Source organism: Platichthys flesus, chromosome 12 (assembly GCF_949316205.1).
Source record: "Platichthys flesus chromosome 12, fPlaFle2.1, whole genome shotgun sequence".
Classification (NCBI taxonomy): domain Eukaryota; kingdom Metazoa; phylum Chordata; class Actinopteri; order Pleuronectiformes; family Pleuronectidae; genus Platichthys; species Platichthys flesus.
The window spans coordinates 22289899-22308369 of record NC_084956.1 but is presented as its reverse complement, the minus strand read 5'-3'; the positions used below and the strand labels follow the sequence as shown (position 1 = coordinate 22308369).

The 18471-nt window shown below is 41.2% G+C and overlaps 1 protein-coding gene across 2 annotated transcripts in view; it reads right to left on the bottom strand.

Annotated features, from left to right (window-relative positions):
• si:ch211-250c4.3 (uncharacterized protein LOC100535981 homolog) overlaps positions 1-18471 on the bottom strand; it is a 37668-nt gene that overhangs the window by 13024 nt on the left and 6173 nt on the right. For both annotated transcript variants that reach the window (XM_062401430.1, XM_062401431.1), the window contains exons 2-4: positions 12684-13510; positions 5162-5323; positions 2575-2731 (exon numbers count right to left, since the gene is read on the bottom strand). In XM_062401430.1, coding sequence (XP_062257414.1) covers positions 2575-2731; positions 5162-5323; positions 12684-13510 — 1146 coding nt within the window. The remainder of the gene's footprint in view (positions 1-2574; positions 2732-5161; positions 5324-12683; positions 13511-18471) is intronic.

Genomic DNA, 18471 nt, shown 5'->3' with positions numbered 1-18471 from the left:
GTGTGTGTGTGTGAAGTGAAACTAAAAAAAAAAGGGTGCGAATGTGTGTTACAAAGTGTTGACTGTGCTACAGAGTGTGATGGTATGTGTATCTGACCACACGTTAAAGTGTGTGTATGTCAATAATCCCAACATTTGTCTTTTTTGGTGTTGTCTTTATATAACATGTTCCGAGGATCATACAACTCACTGTATTTCTCCACTTCAATTATTGATTTAATGTCATCCATGTTGAAGAACTTCGCTGTTTGCTCCGTTAAATGTCGGGTGTCGAGGGTAAATAACGTATTCTCCACTCAAGCCTATGTGGAGAAAACGTAGCCATGTTTTAAGGATGGATACATCGAACTCCCTCTTCATTCAAAAGTGAAAACATTACATATCTTCATATTTGAAAGTGTGGTCACTCCTACAAGACTGTACAGAACTTGTAGTTCTGACACATCATGAGAAGTTTTTATATATTAAAATGTAATGTTTTATTTTGATATTTTGCTTTTCCTATGTTTCAGGTAAATCCTAGGGTTTGTGATCAAAAAGTCTGACCTTTTATTTTTACAGAAAACAGCTGTTTGCTGTATTTGATGAAGCCCTAATTTCTAAACTTGCATACCAGAGGCTTGACCCAGGTCAGTCTCTGAACACCAATATAAAAGCAAGTTTCAGTCAAGTAGGGGCAAGGCATGTACGCACTGTTAATGGTCACTGTGACTTAATTACAGTTTTCAAAGCTGTATGTGTCACGTTTGTGAGAGAAGTGTTCATGTGCTAGAGGCCTGCTGAGGGGGAGAGAGAGCTGTTATGACAGACTGTGATATAAATCAGCACAGGCCTGTTTCTCTGTTTTTGTTCATCCCGTACTCCCACCTCTCCCATTAACATTTAAACACCACCACCACCTCTAATCACGTGAACTCACTGTTCCTGCTGCTCCTGGCACCATTATTTTGGTGTATAAACATATATACCATACAAACTTGGAGTGATCCTCCGTGAATTGCCTTTTCCACCCTAACCTTAACCCTCCAGTTCCACAAACCAAACAGAAACCATCTTCTCTTTTTCACTGTCTCTCACTCAACAATTTATCCTTTTGTTTCTATGGAAACAGTCCCAAAACATCTGAAGATGGTATGTGACAATGAATTCACCGCCACAGTACAACACTTAACAAAAGACAAAGAAGAACTTTCCACTTTTAAGAACCCAATCAGGGCCCCCCCTTCTCCCCTTACGTCTAAGCCTCTCCTCCAGATCCCGTTTCCTGTCCATCAGAGGAAGAAACGAGGCATTCCACAGTCCATGGAACATCATGTGTTCCCGTCAGGATGCCAGGAATTCCACCTTGGTCTCGCTCGAGTCATAATTTAATTTTCCCTGCGGGACTGCCGAGCTGTCGCTCAACACCGCTTTCTCAAGCAGCTCCGAAAAAAAACACAACGCGAATGATAACATTTGGTGGGGGAGATGGCCGTGTTCCCAAAATGACCAACATCACCTGGAGCGTGGGTCTGATGACAAGGTAAACACTAAGGAGGAAAAACATGTGAGGCCGCTCCGGGGTCAGGATGTGAAACTCTATCACTACTGAAGCTTTCTTAAATGACATAGCAGTTAGATCCATTTCAATAGTGTGGGTCTGTATTTGTTGACACATCCCACTGGAGCAGGTTATTAACTGCTGATGCTACTAGTAATTAAATGCTAAATGTTAATTAGGGTTAGTTTCACTGACCTCCAGGTCATTCAGCTGCGTTTCATAGACTCAGACCAAACAGGACTGTGTATCTCAGAGAAACAAAATCTATGACTCTGATGGGCCCAGTCCACCAAACAATGAATTTGTTACTGTATTTCTTCTAGGCTGACAGAGGCCTAGAACCCTAGTGTGTATTCACTTATCCCATCAAACTGCTCTCACTACACTTCCAACCACACATTCATCTTTGCATTTCTTAGCACTGCTTGTTGGTTTGTACTCCCTCAGACCATAATCTGTCATCCAACTTTAAATCCTCTGTCACTGAAGGAAAACTCCATCCACGCAACTGTGGTCTCAGACCTTTAGGAGTTTGGTGTAATTACCAACAGGAATGAGACCATTACACTTGTTCAATAATGTCTGTTCCATCAAGAGCAACTGTAGTGCTATTAATATTCCTCACAGACTGTACACAGAGAAAAGGGGTTGGCTTTTATGAACACAATGGGCGGCTGTGGCTGAGGGATAGAGTGGTCGTCCTCCAACCTGAAGGTCGGCGGGTTCGATCCCCAGTCTGACCCATCTGCATGCCGAAGTGTCCTTGGGCAAGATGCTGAACCCTGAATCGCCCTCCATAGAATAACAAAGTGCTGGAATAGATGCACTGTATGAATGTGTGTGAGAAAGGGTGAATGTAAAACTGTACTGTAAAGGGCTTTGAGTGGTCATCGTCAGACTAGAAAAGCGGTATATAAATACAAATCCATTTACCATTTTACAATAATTGAGACAAATATCTAATTTCTCACCCTGAAGATGTTGTTACTGCATGAAAAACAAATAGCAAATACTGTAAATGAAATTTGTGTTACCTCTCGTACTTGGAATGAGCTGTGTGACCTCGGGGATGGTGGACAGGTCGGAGAGGGTTCCACTGGGTGACAAACATTCACTTCTGGAGGGTCTCTTCTGAACGTGCTGGAAGCTGAAGCTGGCGGCTCCACAGCAGCAGTGCTGGTTGAAAAAGTCCTGTCCGGAGACAAGCCAACATTAACAAAAATGGCTAATCGTGATATTTCTTTACCTAGGAATCACTACTTTGTGAAGGAAAGTGGTCTCAGAGGGGGAACAAGCTACTTAATGCACATAATTATTATTTTGTTTTCATAAAATACTAATAAGCTTAGAGGTCAAAGCCAAAATGAGCATTTGTGGTACAGAAAAGAAATGACTGCTTGAAATTTGGAGAAAAATTAGCATGTGTGTGTGTCTGTGTGTATGTCTGCAAGCGTGTGTGTCAGTACACTGTATGTTCATCCTGTGAAAAAAAAAAGAACAATACAAATGACTGAGTCATTGTGTGACTGAGTCATCCCAGATTCGATCAAATTGAAGTTCACATCCTTCCACTCAAATTAAAAGGAAATTAAGTGAGGACAGCACTACTATACAAATCTCATAATAGTGAAAACAGTATTAATGAGCAGTGTCACGTGGGGATGATTAGAGGCAAAAGATGATGTTTTTTTTCTTTTCTCTCCTGTGTATGTAATAATGTTTTGACTGGTGTCGCCCAAAAGAAGACAAATACATAAAGTAACTTCTTAATATCCTAATTTTTGTGAAAACATTTCTCTTTCCCCGCTCTGCTTACTTTAACCTCTCTCACCTTTCCCCTGCTGTTGAGCTTCTAATGGGCCTCTATATCAACACAGCCAAGTTCATCCCCCACACATAGACACACACACAGACACACACTCACAACACGCACATGTTTTCCCTCCTGATATCAACACAGTTTTCTTACATAACCACTGCTCATTTACATTCTACAAGAGCATAGGGGAAGATGACGGCATGCCACAGTCATGCCTCATCATTTAGTTTTTGTTAAACCTCCAGGTATTCTGGGTTTGACCACAATGGCCCTGCCTGAGTTGTAGTATACGTGCTGGAGACATAGCAGAAGGGACATGAGAAAGTTTAATGTTGTATCTGAATCTAAGATCATTACTTCTTTAATTGGTCAGACCAACTACAATTTGTATTTGTAAATCTCAGCTGTACTTTGTGTTTTGTCAAACAAATACTGGAAAGCCACTGTCCAAATAAAAAATATGGTGAACATGGGGAATTTAATATGTGCCTGTCACATTAACCTTTAGCTACCAGTGTTTGTGACTCTCGTGGCAGCAGGCTGTTAGTCTTGTTTTATTTCAGGATTTTCCACAGCATTTATACTTCACCTTTTCCCTTAAATTGAGTGAGAGGCATTCATGCTGTGCACTGAGCTAAGAGGGAAATATGTATGATGTAAATCTTCAATACCTCATTTTCTGTGTTTCTAACTATTGTCACTTCTATTTTCAAGTGTAGAGTAGTCACTGCTTTTTGCTTGGCCTCTTCCTGCCTTCATGTATCCAGCTGTGATAGTGCTGCTGATGTGAATGCTGCACCAGATCAGTGTATGAAAGGTCCATTCAGAGCTGAGACAGTGCAGCAACTCAGGCTGCTCTCCTCTTCTTTTGATGTGTCGCTGTTGTCTCAAGTTGTGGATTTGCCACTGAGAATATCACAGCAGGGAATTAAACATAAAAGCCTTTGGACAGTAGCCGGTGTGGTCAATCATATTCATGCATTTTTCAGTCTTGATGTGGATGAAAACCTATTTCACATTATTTATTATATCTCATCTACATTTACAATATGAAACATGAATGTTATATATTGCTCCAGAGTTGGCTTAAAGCTACTTTGTAATGTAAAGGTACATTTTATTATAAAGGGTGCTTGAATGAATGAAATACGTTACACTGAGTCCTCCCTTTCTTATTTCTCTCTGTCCGACTCTTTGGCTTGGTTTTTTTGAAAGCTTTGAAGTCCTTGACTCCTTCTGGCTTCTTCCACTGCTCCAGTGTTCAGCTGTTCCGGCCTCTAAACCGCAAAACTGACTGCACCAGTGTCTGTCTCAGGATTTCTGAATTTCCTATTGTGCCAAGGTCTTTAACAATGAATCCTCTTGTTTAGAGATCCCTGTATATGATATATTACAATACAGCCCACAAATCAGACTGGAATTCTGTTGTGCAGCAAGTGCTTTTTCAGTAATTTCAACATCTAGTTACAGCGCTCTTAAGAAAACAAAATGTTTTGCTGTCAGTGACCTTATATCTGTGTATTTGGAAAGTGACCTTGTTCACATGTGTATAATTGAAAAGGTAATACAAGTAGTCTATAATAAAAGTAAAAGCATAATTTAGATAGTCCTCTACATGCCCACATCTCTCAAACTCTGCACATCTAGTTTGTGACACAGGCTTTCAGATATAATTTTAAGACCAAGCTGAGATAAGCAGGTAAACCATGAACAGGGGTGACGCCCCAGGACGGCAGTTCTATTGCTTGTTCATATTAGACCCCTACCCTGAGAATAACACAAGTGAAAGAACATCCACTCACCTCTTTGGTTTTTGTCATCCTACTGTCTTTTTCCAGCCCACAGATCTGCCTCTGCAGCCGGAGGTTGGTCTCCTGCAGCTGGCCGATCTTCTCGATGAGCTGGCAGATGTGCTCCAGGTAACCAAGGCCTGAACCCAAAGGGTTGGAACTCACGTCCTGTGCCTGTGACAAACAAATGGCATGCAAGTTAGTCAAGTTATCAGGATTAAGCTAGAAAAAGGAATTATTCCCCTTCTGGAATTGCATTGTACATTTTGTACGTATACAGTACTTGCACTGGGATTTTGACTGACCCTGCCTGGGTAAGTAGGCCGGTAGCAAGTGACTTTAAGCCAGATGTTACACTCCGTGCTGTGGAACAGCTGGTCTATGGGCGCACATTTAAAAATAGCTCTTGCTTGACCTGCTCTAGGTAAATATATGTTTTGGTGTAGCTTGTTTTATAGCTCTTGGGTCATAACACAGTCAACAGACATTTCACCAAAGTTAACCATGGTGTTCCACAGGGCTCTGTGCTCGGCCCAATTTTATTCTCATTATATATGCTTCCACTAGGAAACATTATCAGTACACACTCTGTAATTTTCCACTGCTATGCGGATTACACCCAGTAATATTTGTCAATAAAACCTGAACAAAGTTATCAATTAACTAAACTTCGAACATGTCTCAAGGACATAAAAACCTGGATGACCTGCAATTTTCTCTTATTAAACTCAGACAAAACAGAGGTTATAATACTTGGCCCCAAACACCTTAGAGATGCATTATCTAATGATATAGCTGTGCTAGACGACATTGCCCTTGCTTCCAATGAAACAGTCAGGAACTTGGGAGTGATCTTCTATCCTGATTTATCCTTTAATAGTCACTTAAAACAAATTTCTAGGACCGCTTTTTTCCACTTGCGTAATATTTCAAAAATTAGTCACAAAAAGATTGTTACATCGAGACTGGACTATTGTAATTCATTATTATCAGGCTCCAGCAGTAAGTTGTTAAAGACTCTACAGCTTGTCCAAAATGCCGCAGCACGTGTCCTCATGAGAACAAAGAGAAGAGTCCATATTTCTCCAATATTAGCATCGCTACACTGGCTTCCAGTTAAATCTAGAATAGAATTTAAAATTCTCCTCCTCACCTTCAAGGCCCTTAATAATATAACGCCTTTTTACCTTAAAGAGCTGTTAGTACCTTATAAACCCGCTAGAGCACTCCGCTCCCAGAATTCAAGCCTACTTGTCGTCCCTAATTTCTCTAAAAGTAGAGTAGGAGCCAGAGCTTTTAGCCATCAAGCCCCTCGGCTGTGGAATAATCTACCACTTTCAGTTCGGGAGGCAGTCACCATCTTTTCGTTTAAAAGTATGCTCAAAACCTTCCTTTTTGATAAAGATTATAGTTAGAGCTAATTAGTGCGCCAGAACGTTACTTGTTCTATTTTATGACACATGACACACGGAGCTTCTCTTTCCAGCTTCTCCTTCCTCTTCTCCATCCCTATCCCCTTTCCCCGGAATCCCTTTGCTTTATCACCCGCAGATCCAGGGCCTCTGTGGCCGCACCATGGATTGCGGTTTGTGGATCGCGCACCGGGGGTCGCGGAGTTGGGTCCAGTGTGGCGGATTCTGAGTCATGTTGGCTGATCGTGGTGCTGGTGGCGGACCCTGTGTCGCGTTTGGCATTTGGCACGGGCAGTGGACCAGGACCGCGGTGGTGGCTTGTGATGGGTCCTGGTGGGCGGCGGTGGACGGTGACTGAGGACTGAAGTGGCGTCTGGTCTGGATGGTGGATCGTGGTCTAGATGGTTGCTGAGCATGGACTGTGCTTGCAGCGGGACTGCTTGGCATGTCATGTTGGGGTTGTCCTTCGGGATGTCTACCCTCATCAAATGCTGCTAGAGACTTTGATTATTGATGATGTTCTCCTACACGTGGTATCTATTGCACTTCTGTCCGTCCTAGGAGAGGGATCCCTCACATGTGGCTCTCTCTGAGGTTTCTACAAAGTTTTACCCTGTTAAAAGGGTTTTTTAGTACGTTTTCCTTACTCTTGCTTTGGTTTAAGGACAGAGGATGTCACACCCTGTTAAAGCCCTATGAGATGAATTGTAATTTGTGAATATGGGCTATACAAATAAAATTTGATTGATTTCTTTGATTGATTCATTGATTTCTGCTTCCAACTAGATTTTAAGGACTGACATAATGTCATTTTTATAGAGATGTTCCAGGACTCAATTGGTTTGTGTCTTAGTGTATCATCAAGAATCCTATTCCCAGGAGGTGCAGATGTTCACGTTTTTCAGCAAAATGAAAAAAGGGAATTTTGAGCAAATATTTATCCATTCGGCAACATTCCTAAAAGGGTCCCAACAAAAGCAGGATGTGAGCTCAGGTCAGGGTCTTTCTACCCTCTTTCCTGTACTGCTAACACTGAAACTCCAGTCAGGCAACTGGGAGGCGTGATGGAAACACTGGCCAAACAATGGACAAGCAGCCACAACATGCTGGTGGACTGACATCACTCATTTCCTCTGATGCACAAACCTCCTGTAGGTCACACAGGCTCTTGACCATGAACCCGTTCCCATATGGCACCTTGGATACTTTTGATTGCTCTAGTTATAAATGCTCTGACATATTTAACATAAAACTTTGAAATGTTACTTAGGATTTTCTGGAATTTTTCTTTTGTGCGAAATTGGTATTAGTCAATATTTTTATATTGATAATAGGTCAAGTCACTGTAAATAATATGAATGGGTTGCAGTTATTTTTAAAGCTTTTTAGCTTCATCTTCTAGCTCATTGTTTTGCTGTTATAGCACAGTACTGTTTTGGTTAGTTCTCACCATTCTTCTTAACCCTTTGTTCTTCAGAACCAGGCAGTGTTGCAGAGTAAGAAACTGTGTACACTACCTGTTGAGCACCAAAATAACAGTCAAAGTCAGAGACATGTTGATAGCAAAAATTCATCTGCTCCAAATTCTGGTCTAGATCCATAAAACAGTGTTTTGGCACAACAACCCAATAGCACGGAGGATCTGCTAATCGATGTGGACCATTTTAAAGCTGTTCCCACAAGCCTGGCCAACAACTGCTTTCATTCTGTGAGGTCCATGATGTCTTACTGTCATGACCGACTCCTCAGTGTGCACAACCTGTATCTGGACCACTCGGGATGGGACATGGCAGACTTACTACTATGAGTCAGGTTCAAAGGGTTAATATAATATTTGGCAGGTGGATTTCCTCGTCTGTTGACTCCTCAGAACCTCTTTTCTTCATTCAGGCTACCAGGCCTCCAGTAGTTTATCGGTGGCTTATTTAGATAAGGCCCTTCCAGAAGATGACCCTCACTTCCTCAGGGGTAGTTGTTGATGGGGGGGGTTAGAGATTGGGGAGGGGGTGGTCTATCAACAGAGGCTGCTTTGGTTGAGACTGTGACATTATCAGGGCTGAGACTGATCTTATCCATGGCCCCACAGAAACCAGTGAGTGATCCACGGCCGGGAAAGGAGAGTGGGATTCAGGAATGCCCTCTTTTGTGTGCACAGGCCAATTTTAAAGAGGAGAAACACACAAACAAACACACACACACACACCCTGCTGTACTTCCTCTGGTTTCCGGTGATCCCATGAGTCAAGGGGCAATAATGTCTAACATGAGAGTATGACTGCATGTGAAAAGTTGCGTGTATAGCACAAGAATGAATAATTCTAGAAAGATGCAGTGAGTTCCGGTGTGTGCTTGATTTGGCACGAAACATTGTATGCAGTATTGTTTGAGGAGAGAATTAGTGGCTGACGTCAGTGATCCCAAGGAGGATTGATCACTGAGGTGAAGATCCCCAGAGTAACCAGTGGAGCATCTCTACCACACGCAAATCAACTCAAGTCCAGTGGGAATGAGAGATTGTTGGTTTTGGAAAGTCACCTAGTGCGGTTTGAGGAGACTTTTGAAGCTTAACACTCATTGATCAAGCACTTTGGACAGAGTATGAAGAGTACTAGTATTCAACAAGTTTACCTATAAATCAATTGATTTATAGGTAAACTGGCCACAGGTCAGATAGGTTGTGTAATCCCTCGAGGAAGTTCTGGGTCAACTCTTGGTTATTTTTCCCAGTTGGAAATGCCTGGAAGTACCTTCAAAGGAGTCCTTTAGGCAGATGCCCAAGTATCTTTTCTCTATGGCTACAAAGACTATAACAGGTTTCACTGTAAGCATTGTCTTATGATTTCTTTTTTTCCCTCTTTCACATTTGAAACAAGAGCAAGAGTAGTGAAAACATCTAAGATCCCTACGGGAACAGAACCTCTTCTGCCCCTTCCGTGTAGATGTTCCCATTATCTTTCTCGTATTCAAAATACTTTTTCCTAAACATGACAGTGCTGGATAGGAATGAAGCCGCAGATGTGTGTGGAAGGAATAGGGAGGAAGGTACATGCAGGTCACGTACGCTGCTTCTCCCAGCCAAACACACACGCAGATAGTGTTTCTGCCTCACTTTGATGCAGTTTATCTTTCACAGTAGTCAGGCAGGAACTGGAAGACATTGTGACATGCTGTTGTTCTTCTGAATTTTAGGTTTTAACAAGATTTTATTAATCTTAGTGGTATTTTTAAGAACTACAATATTTTTGTCTGTGAAATAGGTTTTGCACAACTGAAATCTATAAAATGCAAGGTTAGATTATTGAAGTTGATTTTGGGGATTTTTTTCTGGCACTATTTAGACTCTCAAATACAGTGGTTAAAAATTAAACATAGTACAAATGGGATTTGTGAGTTTTGTTTTGTTGGATACTAGAGCAGTTAAAAGGAGCTGCAAAATTGTTCCCTGTTGTTGTGTCGGTTAAAATGCACTTTATAGTTGAAACTGCTGAAGCCTCACAGTAACTCCAGCTGAACTTTAAGGATCAAATTTTTGCATTTTCATTTTCATCTTTTCATGAAGGAATGTAATACTTGACTGATGACCGAAGAAAAACAAGGAGAGAAGTTTGAACTCTGTCGTGTGTCTCACCTCTGCATTCCTCACCAAACACTGTGTGAAGTGGGTGTTACAGAAAGCGCGTCTGTAGCTGCAGAACTGTGCCCTTAGATGGTCGAGGGCCTACATTAAACCTGCACTAATTCCTACCAATAACCTACTGAACCCATAAACACGAACGGTTCACGTTCACACTTGTGTGTTGTGCAGCTGAGGAATTCAAGTAAACCAGAAGCGTCCAGGCTTCAGATTTTTATTACATTTCACACTAGCGCTGATGAAGTATGCTTTGAAAATGAATACCAAGTGTGAGATCAAACACGCAGCTAAACAGGTCCATATGATCACTATTAATGCCTGATGTTGAAAATATGACAGTATGCACTAGACATCCAAAGCATCTGAGCCTTTAGATTTTCTGATTATAAAATATTTTTTTGTTCTTTCTAATGACAGACAAAGGAGCAGAGTTGAAGAGAGAGAGAAGGCATGTGAGTGAACACAGAGAAAGTCTGTAATATTCACATATTTGAATCTAGCATCTCTCTGAGGCCGACTACAGTGTCCCATTTAGCTGGTGAAGGAATAACATTATTAGCAGGGGTGATAAGTGATGATTATAACGTTTGGGGCCACACCACCATGCTGCCAGTCAGCAATGCACTCCTAGGGTCTGGCATGCTGGGCTCCCAAAAGCTGCCGCTCACATGCCATTACTGTACCTCACAAGGGCCCCAGGGACCTATCAAAGAGCCTTTATCTGGGTAAAAATGTGAGTAATTCAAGATATTTGACACCTATTTGATTCATCCAGGTCGGCCCCCAAGCGCAGGGCTTGGAAAACAGGGAGGGTCCAGATGAGAGGAGCCCGCGGCGGGCGACAGTATCGCTAGAAAAAATCTCTGTCCCCCAGCACAGATGAACAGGTGCTGTATGACATGTAGGTCCTGAAGAAAGCGGCCACGCACTGTAACACATGCCCCTCCCGACCACACTGCCTCTGTCTCGTGAAGGCTCTCATTTTTTGGTGCCGGCAGAAATAAAAGCCTTGTCAAGAAAGATATGTTGTTTAAGTTTGACCAAGTGCCAAATGTTACACATTAGGTTATCTTTAAGGAATAGAGTTGATCAAAATGTACATTAAACCTTCATTTAGTATCTTTTCTACAGTTACTTCTCCAGGTGAAAATTGAAGGCTGCACTGGCCTGTCATTCTAAAAGCAGCCGGTAATGAAAGACAGTCTCAAGACTTGACTCTGATGTTTTCAGGAACTTCAAACAGGTGATTATGACTTTGCAGCTTCCACAGATGTCAGGTGCTCTCTCTGTAGAGCCCACTTTGTTCTCTCCTCTTGGATGTGAATAAGCAAATGCCTCTCTTTTTTTCCTGTAACATGAATGAGGCATGCCCGCACAGGTCCTTATGAATGAGTACAGTCACTGTTTGTCATTTCCTTGGCACAGGAAGACATAAAAGCACAGACACAGCTCCACAGCTACATTCATTTTGTTCACCTTGTAACTTGAAGAGAATATCTGAGAAATTGAAGGGCCCCCATGTGTGAATCACACCAATAAACATGCTCTAGAAACTGCACTCACTCTCTGAACCCTTATTCAGTTGCAGTAATGTAATTACCTGGAGCCATAGAGGCGGTTATGGTTTAAAGTTTAACATGATAGAGGCCAGAAAAGGGATTTTCCTCAAGTATGAGCACACACAAACAGACACATCACACACACACACACACACACACACACACACACACACACAAAATCACACAGATAACTGTATTGTCCTGTACTGTTTGACTCTGTGAAGTTGTTTTCAGTGATTGAAGTGCAGTGTTTCATCCTGAAATCACTAGCGGTGACAGCATCTATGTGTCTATCCATCGAAGAGTGTGCTTCGATGGAAAGTATTACTAAAGCTTCCCATGTTTTTATGGAAAGGTATTCATATTTATTGGCAGGAGTAAATTCACCCTGGACCTCATGAGTTGAGACAAAATGTAGCTGTAGGAGTTAAAAAGGGTCAGGAAGACAAAAAGAGGAAATATTGTAGAAGCAAAGGGACACTCTACTTCAGCACAATTGATTACTGTTCAGAAAAGCTTAATGTATATTTGACATAATTTAGAATTTCCGGTTTATTTTCGTGACCACATTAGTTCTTAAATAACCACAATTCACGCAAATCAAGTGAAAGGACAATTTGCCTGTACACCAAATCTGAATTTTGTCTTCACCATATAAAATTACCCTATTATGTGTGATATTGGATGCACAAATGTTTTATCCAAAAAAAGTTGAGGTGAACATTAAGACTAGATGTGCTCCCTGGGGTGGATACAGACTTTAGCAGAAATATTACGTAGCCTTGCTACCAAGGCAGTGGAGTATGTGGCTAGAGAGAAGAACATCTGAGCTACCTTGCTTATTGTGCTTAACTCCCTGTACCTGCCTCAGTATGTGCAGAAAATGGATGGGTTAATTCATGGATGTTTAGACATGTTGTTTTTCTTACCTCACTCAGTCTGCAGCATTCATCCATGTACTCCTCCAGGCTGTCACTGGTGGCACTCCTCCTTATTGGCTCTGACTGTAAGTCACAGCCCAACATGCCATCACAGGTTTCTGTTGAGAGTTGATTACTAGACCTCATATCCTCTGAGCAGGTCCTCTCAGTTGCTGCCCTGGTCTCCTCAAGATGTTCAGACAGCTCATCTCCTTCAGGACTATCTGCTGAAGCCCTACTCTGGTCTCTATCCACATCCTTATCCATGTGAAGTTCTGCTGTCACAGCAGAAAAACAGAGTTCTTCTGAGTGTATGAATACACTGTCCTGTGTATTCACTGTTGTACCCAAACTGTTATCCACCGAGTCCTCTGCCTGTTTAATCTCAGAGCTCTGTGCATGTCTGACTAGTTTATCAGGGAGAGTGGTAGTGTCAGAGTTTAAGTTGCAAGAGGAATCGCAGGAGGACTCTCGACTGTGAACCACAAAGCTCTGCTCGGAGCCTGTTGGGGTGGATGGAGAGTTAGCGCCACTTGGAAGATCCACTCCAGAGTCCTCTGATTCAAACTTGTATAACCTCTGCAGCTGAGAGTCTGAGAAATGGGCAGGCAGGTAGTCCGAGCTGGTTTCAACCTGAGGCTGTCCAGACTTATCGAGGTGGGGATTCACCTCTGGGGCTTTAGTGAAATCCGATACGTCCTGTACAGAAACTGATACTGTAGACATTGTGGACGTAGAGTCTCCAGACATCAGGAGCCTCTCATGGAAGTTACTGATGAGCTTCATTTTCGTCAGAACGACCTTGCTATCCAATACTGCATCTCTGTCTCCTTTCCCTTCAAAACAGATAAAGAAAGAAAGATTTATTTGAGCTGTGTCATATGAGTCTGTCCATCAACATGACACTTTCATAATATGGTTCGACACCAGCATGGCCAAGGTTTGGTAAATGTATTACCCAGTGAGAGTTGGATAGGCAAAGGTCGCGGCTTAAAATATCTTCTAAAATAAGATTTGGGTACTTCGCTGGCATTGTTATAAATGTGGTTTGAGCTGAAAAAATATATATATAAAAAGTTAAAGTCCCAGACGATACACCCCTTATCATTCTCTGTTGACTCCACAGAGACAAGCCTCAAAATTCTTAAGGTCTTTGGTCATGAACACAAAATGTAGTCATTTTTCTTTACTGAAGAGACTGGATTGCCAATTTATATTGTTATCACATAGCCTCAAATGTCTCTAATAAGTCTCAAACAAAACAAAAGGCCTTGAAATACCTGAGCTAGAGCTGAAATCTAGTGTTCTTTGGGGTTGCAAGAGTGTGGATTTGCTTGATTTATAATAGCCACCTTATATAATAGCTGGCCACTGTAAAACTATAATTGATTTTAAGGGCTTTTTTAAGAAAAGACCGTAGACATGCTGGTATTTTAACCATTCTTTCAGTTGACATGTGCTGGGTTGGATCCAATCTTTAGACCATCAATGGCCTTCATGGATATCACATAGTACATCTACAGTGACATAACTGGAGTGAAACAAGGGGACTGACATTTATGTTATCCTTCTATTTGACTCAAATACCACAGGATCGGTACAATTTGTCATTGCATTCGACCTGAATGTGCAGCTTTGATCTGAAGCTTTGGTTAAGACCATGACAGGGAGCAGTCATATGTATCCTCTCCTCTTTCTCAGTGTGGGCAATTTGATGCATGTAGCTGTCAGTCAAATTACATTTTCCTTCCTTGAATCCTTTGAATAGTAAGAGCAGAGACAAAAATGTATTCCCTCTTTCCCCCACAAAGGAGATGCAGGGGCCCTGATTGAGATTGAGGGTTGCTAGCAAATACTTGGAATAAACCAGCAACTAAGCGCCATTTTTGAAAGAATTCTAGAGTGTTAGATCACACCCCAGCAATAGGGGAGGTTGGGTGCCTTCCTGCAGGGTGAAGTACAGATCTTGCCAAAGCAAATATGAGATTAACTTTTCTTTGAAGCGGCAATACTTTTATACTCTCTGAGCAGAAGTTTGAAGAAGGGAAACCGAAGCATGTTGTGTGAATTTGAATTAAAACAAAAGTTTTTGTCTTAGTCGTAGCAGGCAGAGCACAGCTGTAATAAATATATACAGAGTTGTCATGCTTATGTCTGCTAGATGATGTCCTCTTCCTTATTTGTGGTTTAATTAAGACAGACTGGATGTTGAGATTGTGATGGGTAGAGGCCTTCCTGCATGATGCATGATTCACAGCTTAATAGTCAGAAACAGGATGTCAGCTGATTGGAAGTGATTTGAGGTATTTGTACTTTGATGTAATTTGGCCCAATTGAAAATGTCAAAGTGAGAGATGGAATAGTTTGATCAAATATAATGATCAAACTATATTGTTTTTATAGGTTTATATACAGAAGCATTTCCTTTGAAAATATCCTGCTTTGATTTCGAAGTCCATCACTTAACAGAACAGCAACACATCCACAGTTCCCCCGAAGAGGAGGAGGAGGAGGAGGAGGAGGAGGAGGAGGAGGAGGAGGAGGAGGAGGAGGAGGAGGAGGAGGAGGAGGAGGAGAAGGAGGACGGTATTCCAGGAAGTGAATTTAGTGAAAAGGCAAATTTTGTTTGTTAACTTTTAGATCGAATCAGGGACACTGGGTCTTCGTTTCTCGAAAGTGAAAACTTTTTTTTAATCGTTTGAACCTAGATAGATACCTTTACTTGCAAATGAACAAAAGCACCATGGCTGTTACTGGGTTAGACTATGGTACTATTATCACAGTGATCTATATTTCCATCTTCTCCTGCCAACAACAAGTTGCCTCCACAGCTAAATACATAAAAGTGTTATCACACCAGCACAGAGATTCCAGCATTTTGGAAATTATTTCTCCATTCCAGGCTCTTTCTCTGCTACTTTGTGTTTTAAAGAAAAATGCATATTTTCACAATCATGTTTCAGGCTCCATCAGATTATTCGTAGTAGTGGAGCTCCGTTAATTATAGAATTTTACAAACTTGGTTCAAGACAAAAACAAAGTGTGAGGCATTTTTAAAGCTACAGTGTTGTCACACATGGATCATATGTGTCTAAAAGCACTTAACCCAAACTCTGGTCAAATTATTCCGTGAACATCACTTAAAAAGAATCATAACCATAATCCTTACAGCAATTTTTCTATTTCTAGAAGCCTAATTATCATCATTAATATAATATTATATTTACAATGTAGTAATAAAAAAAAACTATTTTAGCAATTGATTCCCAGTGGGATTTAAAACTGTCTTAACTAATGTATTTCCAATACAGTTAGTGTTGTGATTTGCTGAGCTCTTGTTTGAGTGTCGTGCTACAGGAGGAAAACATAACTCCCAAAATAAATCCTCTTCCACGTAGGCTAGAAAACACATTTCCTGTTTTTGCCAAAAGCTGGGAAAAATAGTTGAAAGCATGTAACCACATTTCCATTGTGGCTTCAGCCGGTCACAACTAAGGCGTAATGTTACCTCACTGTATTTATGTCTTCACGAGCATAAATTAGTGTTTACTGTCTCTTGAGCAGTACCTTCAAGCCACTCAGAGCCAGTGTTGTGTTCAGTGATTTACATTCAAACAGTAGGCATTAAAAACAAATTCAGCTGATAGATGTAAGAGACTTATATGTTAATTATCTGTTAATTTAATTTTCAGATTCTTGCTGTTGTCCCCAGAACACTTTTGCTCTGATGCATTTATACGAATGATTTTCAGAGTTGAACTGCTCAACAGTTGTCCTGGTTTGTTGTTCAGCAAAGGCTGAGGGCCCAGGAACAAAACCATGTGCTTAAGCTACATGTTATATTGGAATCAATTAATTTGCTGAAATTAGGAGACTCGCTCACTCAGGTCAAGTAAATTTTTTGGAGAATTCTACCAATAAAAAAAAGTGAAAGGGTCTGAAGACGTCTTGAAGTCAAATAATGTTAGAAAACAGTCTGGTTTACTCTGACATTAAATTCACAGGCTTAATCTGATCTCTTTAACTCTTTTCTTCATTACATAAAGGGACTCACTTCATTATGAAAGTAATTCCTAGCTCAGAATAGTTGGCTGTATAAACTGTCATTGTCATCAATGCTGTCTCTGTGTCCACATCCTCTTTTATTCATTAGTACCATAAACAAGATGCAGATACATTTTCAGTGACAAAACAGCTAAAAATGTCACAACAAAATGTTAAATCAAATTAAAATTATCTAAATGACTGATGTTGATTTGTAATCTCTATGGAACCAAATGCCATTGTTTTTTACCCAACTTGTGACTCCATCCTGTCTTATTTTGTTTTTTCTTGCCCTGGCGGACCTGTGAATTTCCAGCAGACAGTACGGAGAGCAGCATGACTTTAATTACACAGTGAAGTCATCTCATCCAACTCAGCTGTGTAATCTGAGTCCTTGCTATTGTGATATAATCTCTGTCCTTCCCCACAATCCTTCCCACACAAACACCTTCAGCTGGACAGGTGTTGCCCTGATCCAGCTGTTCTCATACCTCCCAAACAACATAAACACATGGCTATCCTGTAATTGTCTCCGCAGGCTGACTCAGCCTATTTCCACAACATATAATTACCAACAGTCCACCTCCCCTCACCCTCTGCCTCGCCCCAAACTCATCCTAAAGCCTCATTACAGACTAACAAATGTCCTTGAGCCATTTCCCATCACATTCCAGGCAGTGCGAGTGTTCTCATTCAACTCAGTGCCTCACAAGGTCAGAGTTTTCAGAACTAAAGGTGAGAAAGGAGAGTAAGTGGAGTGCCCCTTTGCCCTCTCTCGTGCCTTGGGCTTGGACAGCATGAGAGCCTATTTGCTGCCTAGATGGTTGGAGGAAAAACACCACCCTCATGCAGGGGTTAACAGAGGTCAGTGAGTGTTTAGGATAAAAAAAATACATTATTCATGCAAGGTTAAAGTCTTCATATAGGCCATAAATGCAGCACAGGTGTAAAATGTACAGTCAGGGTGAGGGAGGTGAAACTTTCTTTTAGATTAAATGTTTACATCATGTCACATTAAAGAGAATCAATGACTGTTTGGGCTATTGGGAAGAACTACTGCCTGTAGTGTGAATCAGTTTATAGAGCCTTTTGTAGAGTTTGATAAGTTCCTTCTGTGACTCAGTGTCAGTTAAGTCGGAAAAAGATTAGGAGGTTTTGGAGTCTAATTCTGTTCCTATTGCTGGAGTCAGATATTCCTGCTCCAGAAATTGTGGTGCACTTAAAAAAGCAAACAAAAAATAAAGCAAATCCAGGAACAATTCTTTAGTTTTTTTACTGAGACCTGGGCCTTAGAATGCAGCTCATCTAATGACCAATAGATGATTGTTCCAAAATACTAGTCATTTGTTTCCTCAAATAAATCCAAGGTAGCTGAGGCTCACATAAAACAGAAGTTCAATAATAAGGGTATATCAGCAGACTGACATCACCCCTTGTGTCTGTGTTAAATATGGACCTAGAGTCAGGACATGTTTGGAGTAGCTTAGTGTAAAGACAGGAAGCAGGGAAAACTACTAGCTTGTCTCTATGACTCTAGTAAAAAATAGGCCTATCAACACCTGTAAAGCTCAGGCTCTATCCCAGCAGTGAAGTCCATTAACAGGAATGTAAAAACAATAATTTAGAGGGAGTTACATGCTGGAACTATTCTGTTAAAGCCAAGAGATCGGACCTGGATTACTGCAAAAGTATCGCACAAGCTGTTGCTGCATAGTTCTCCTATGTGATGAGTCTGAGAAGCATTTTCCACCAG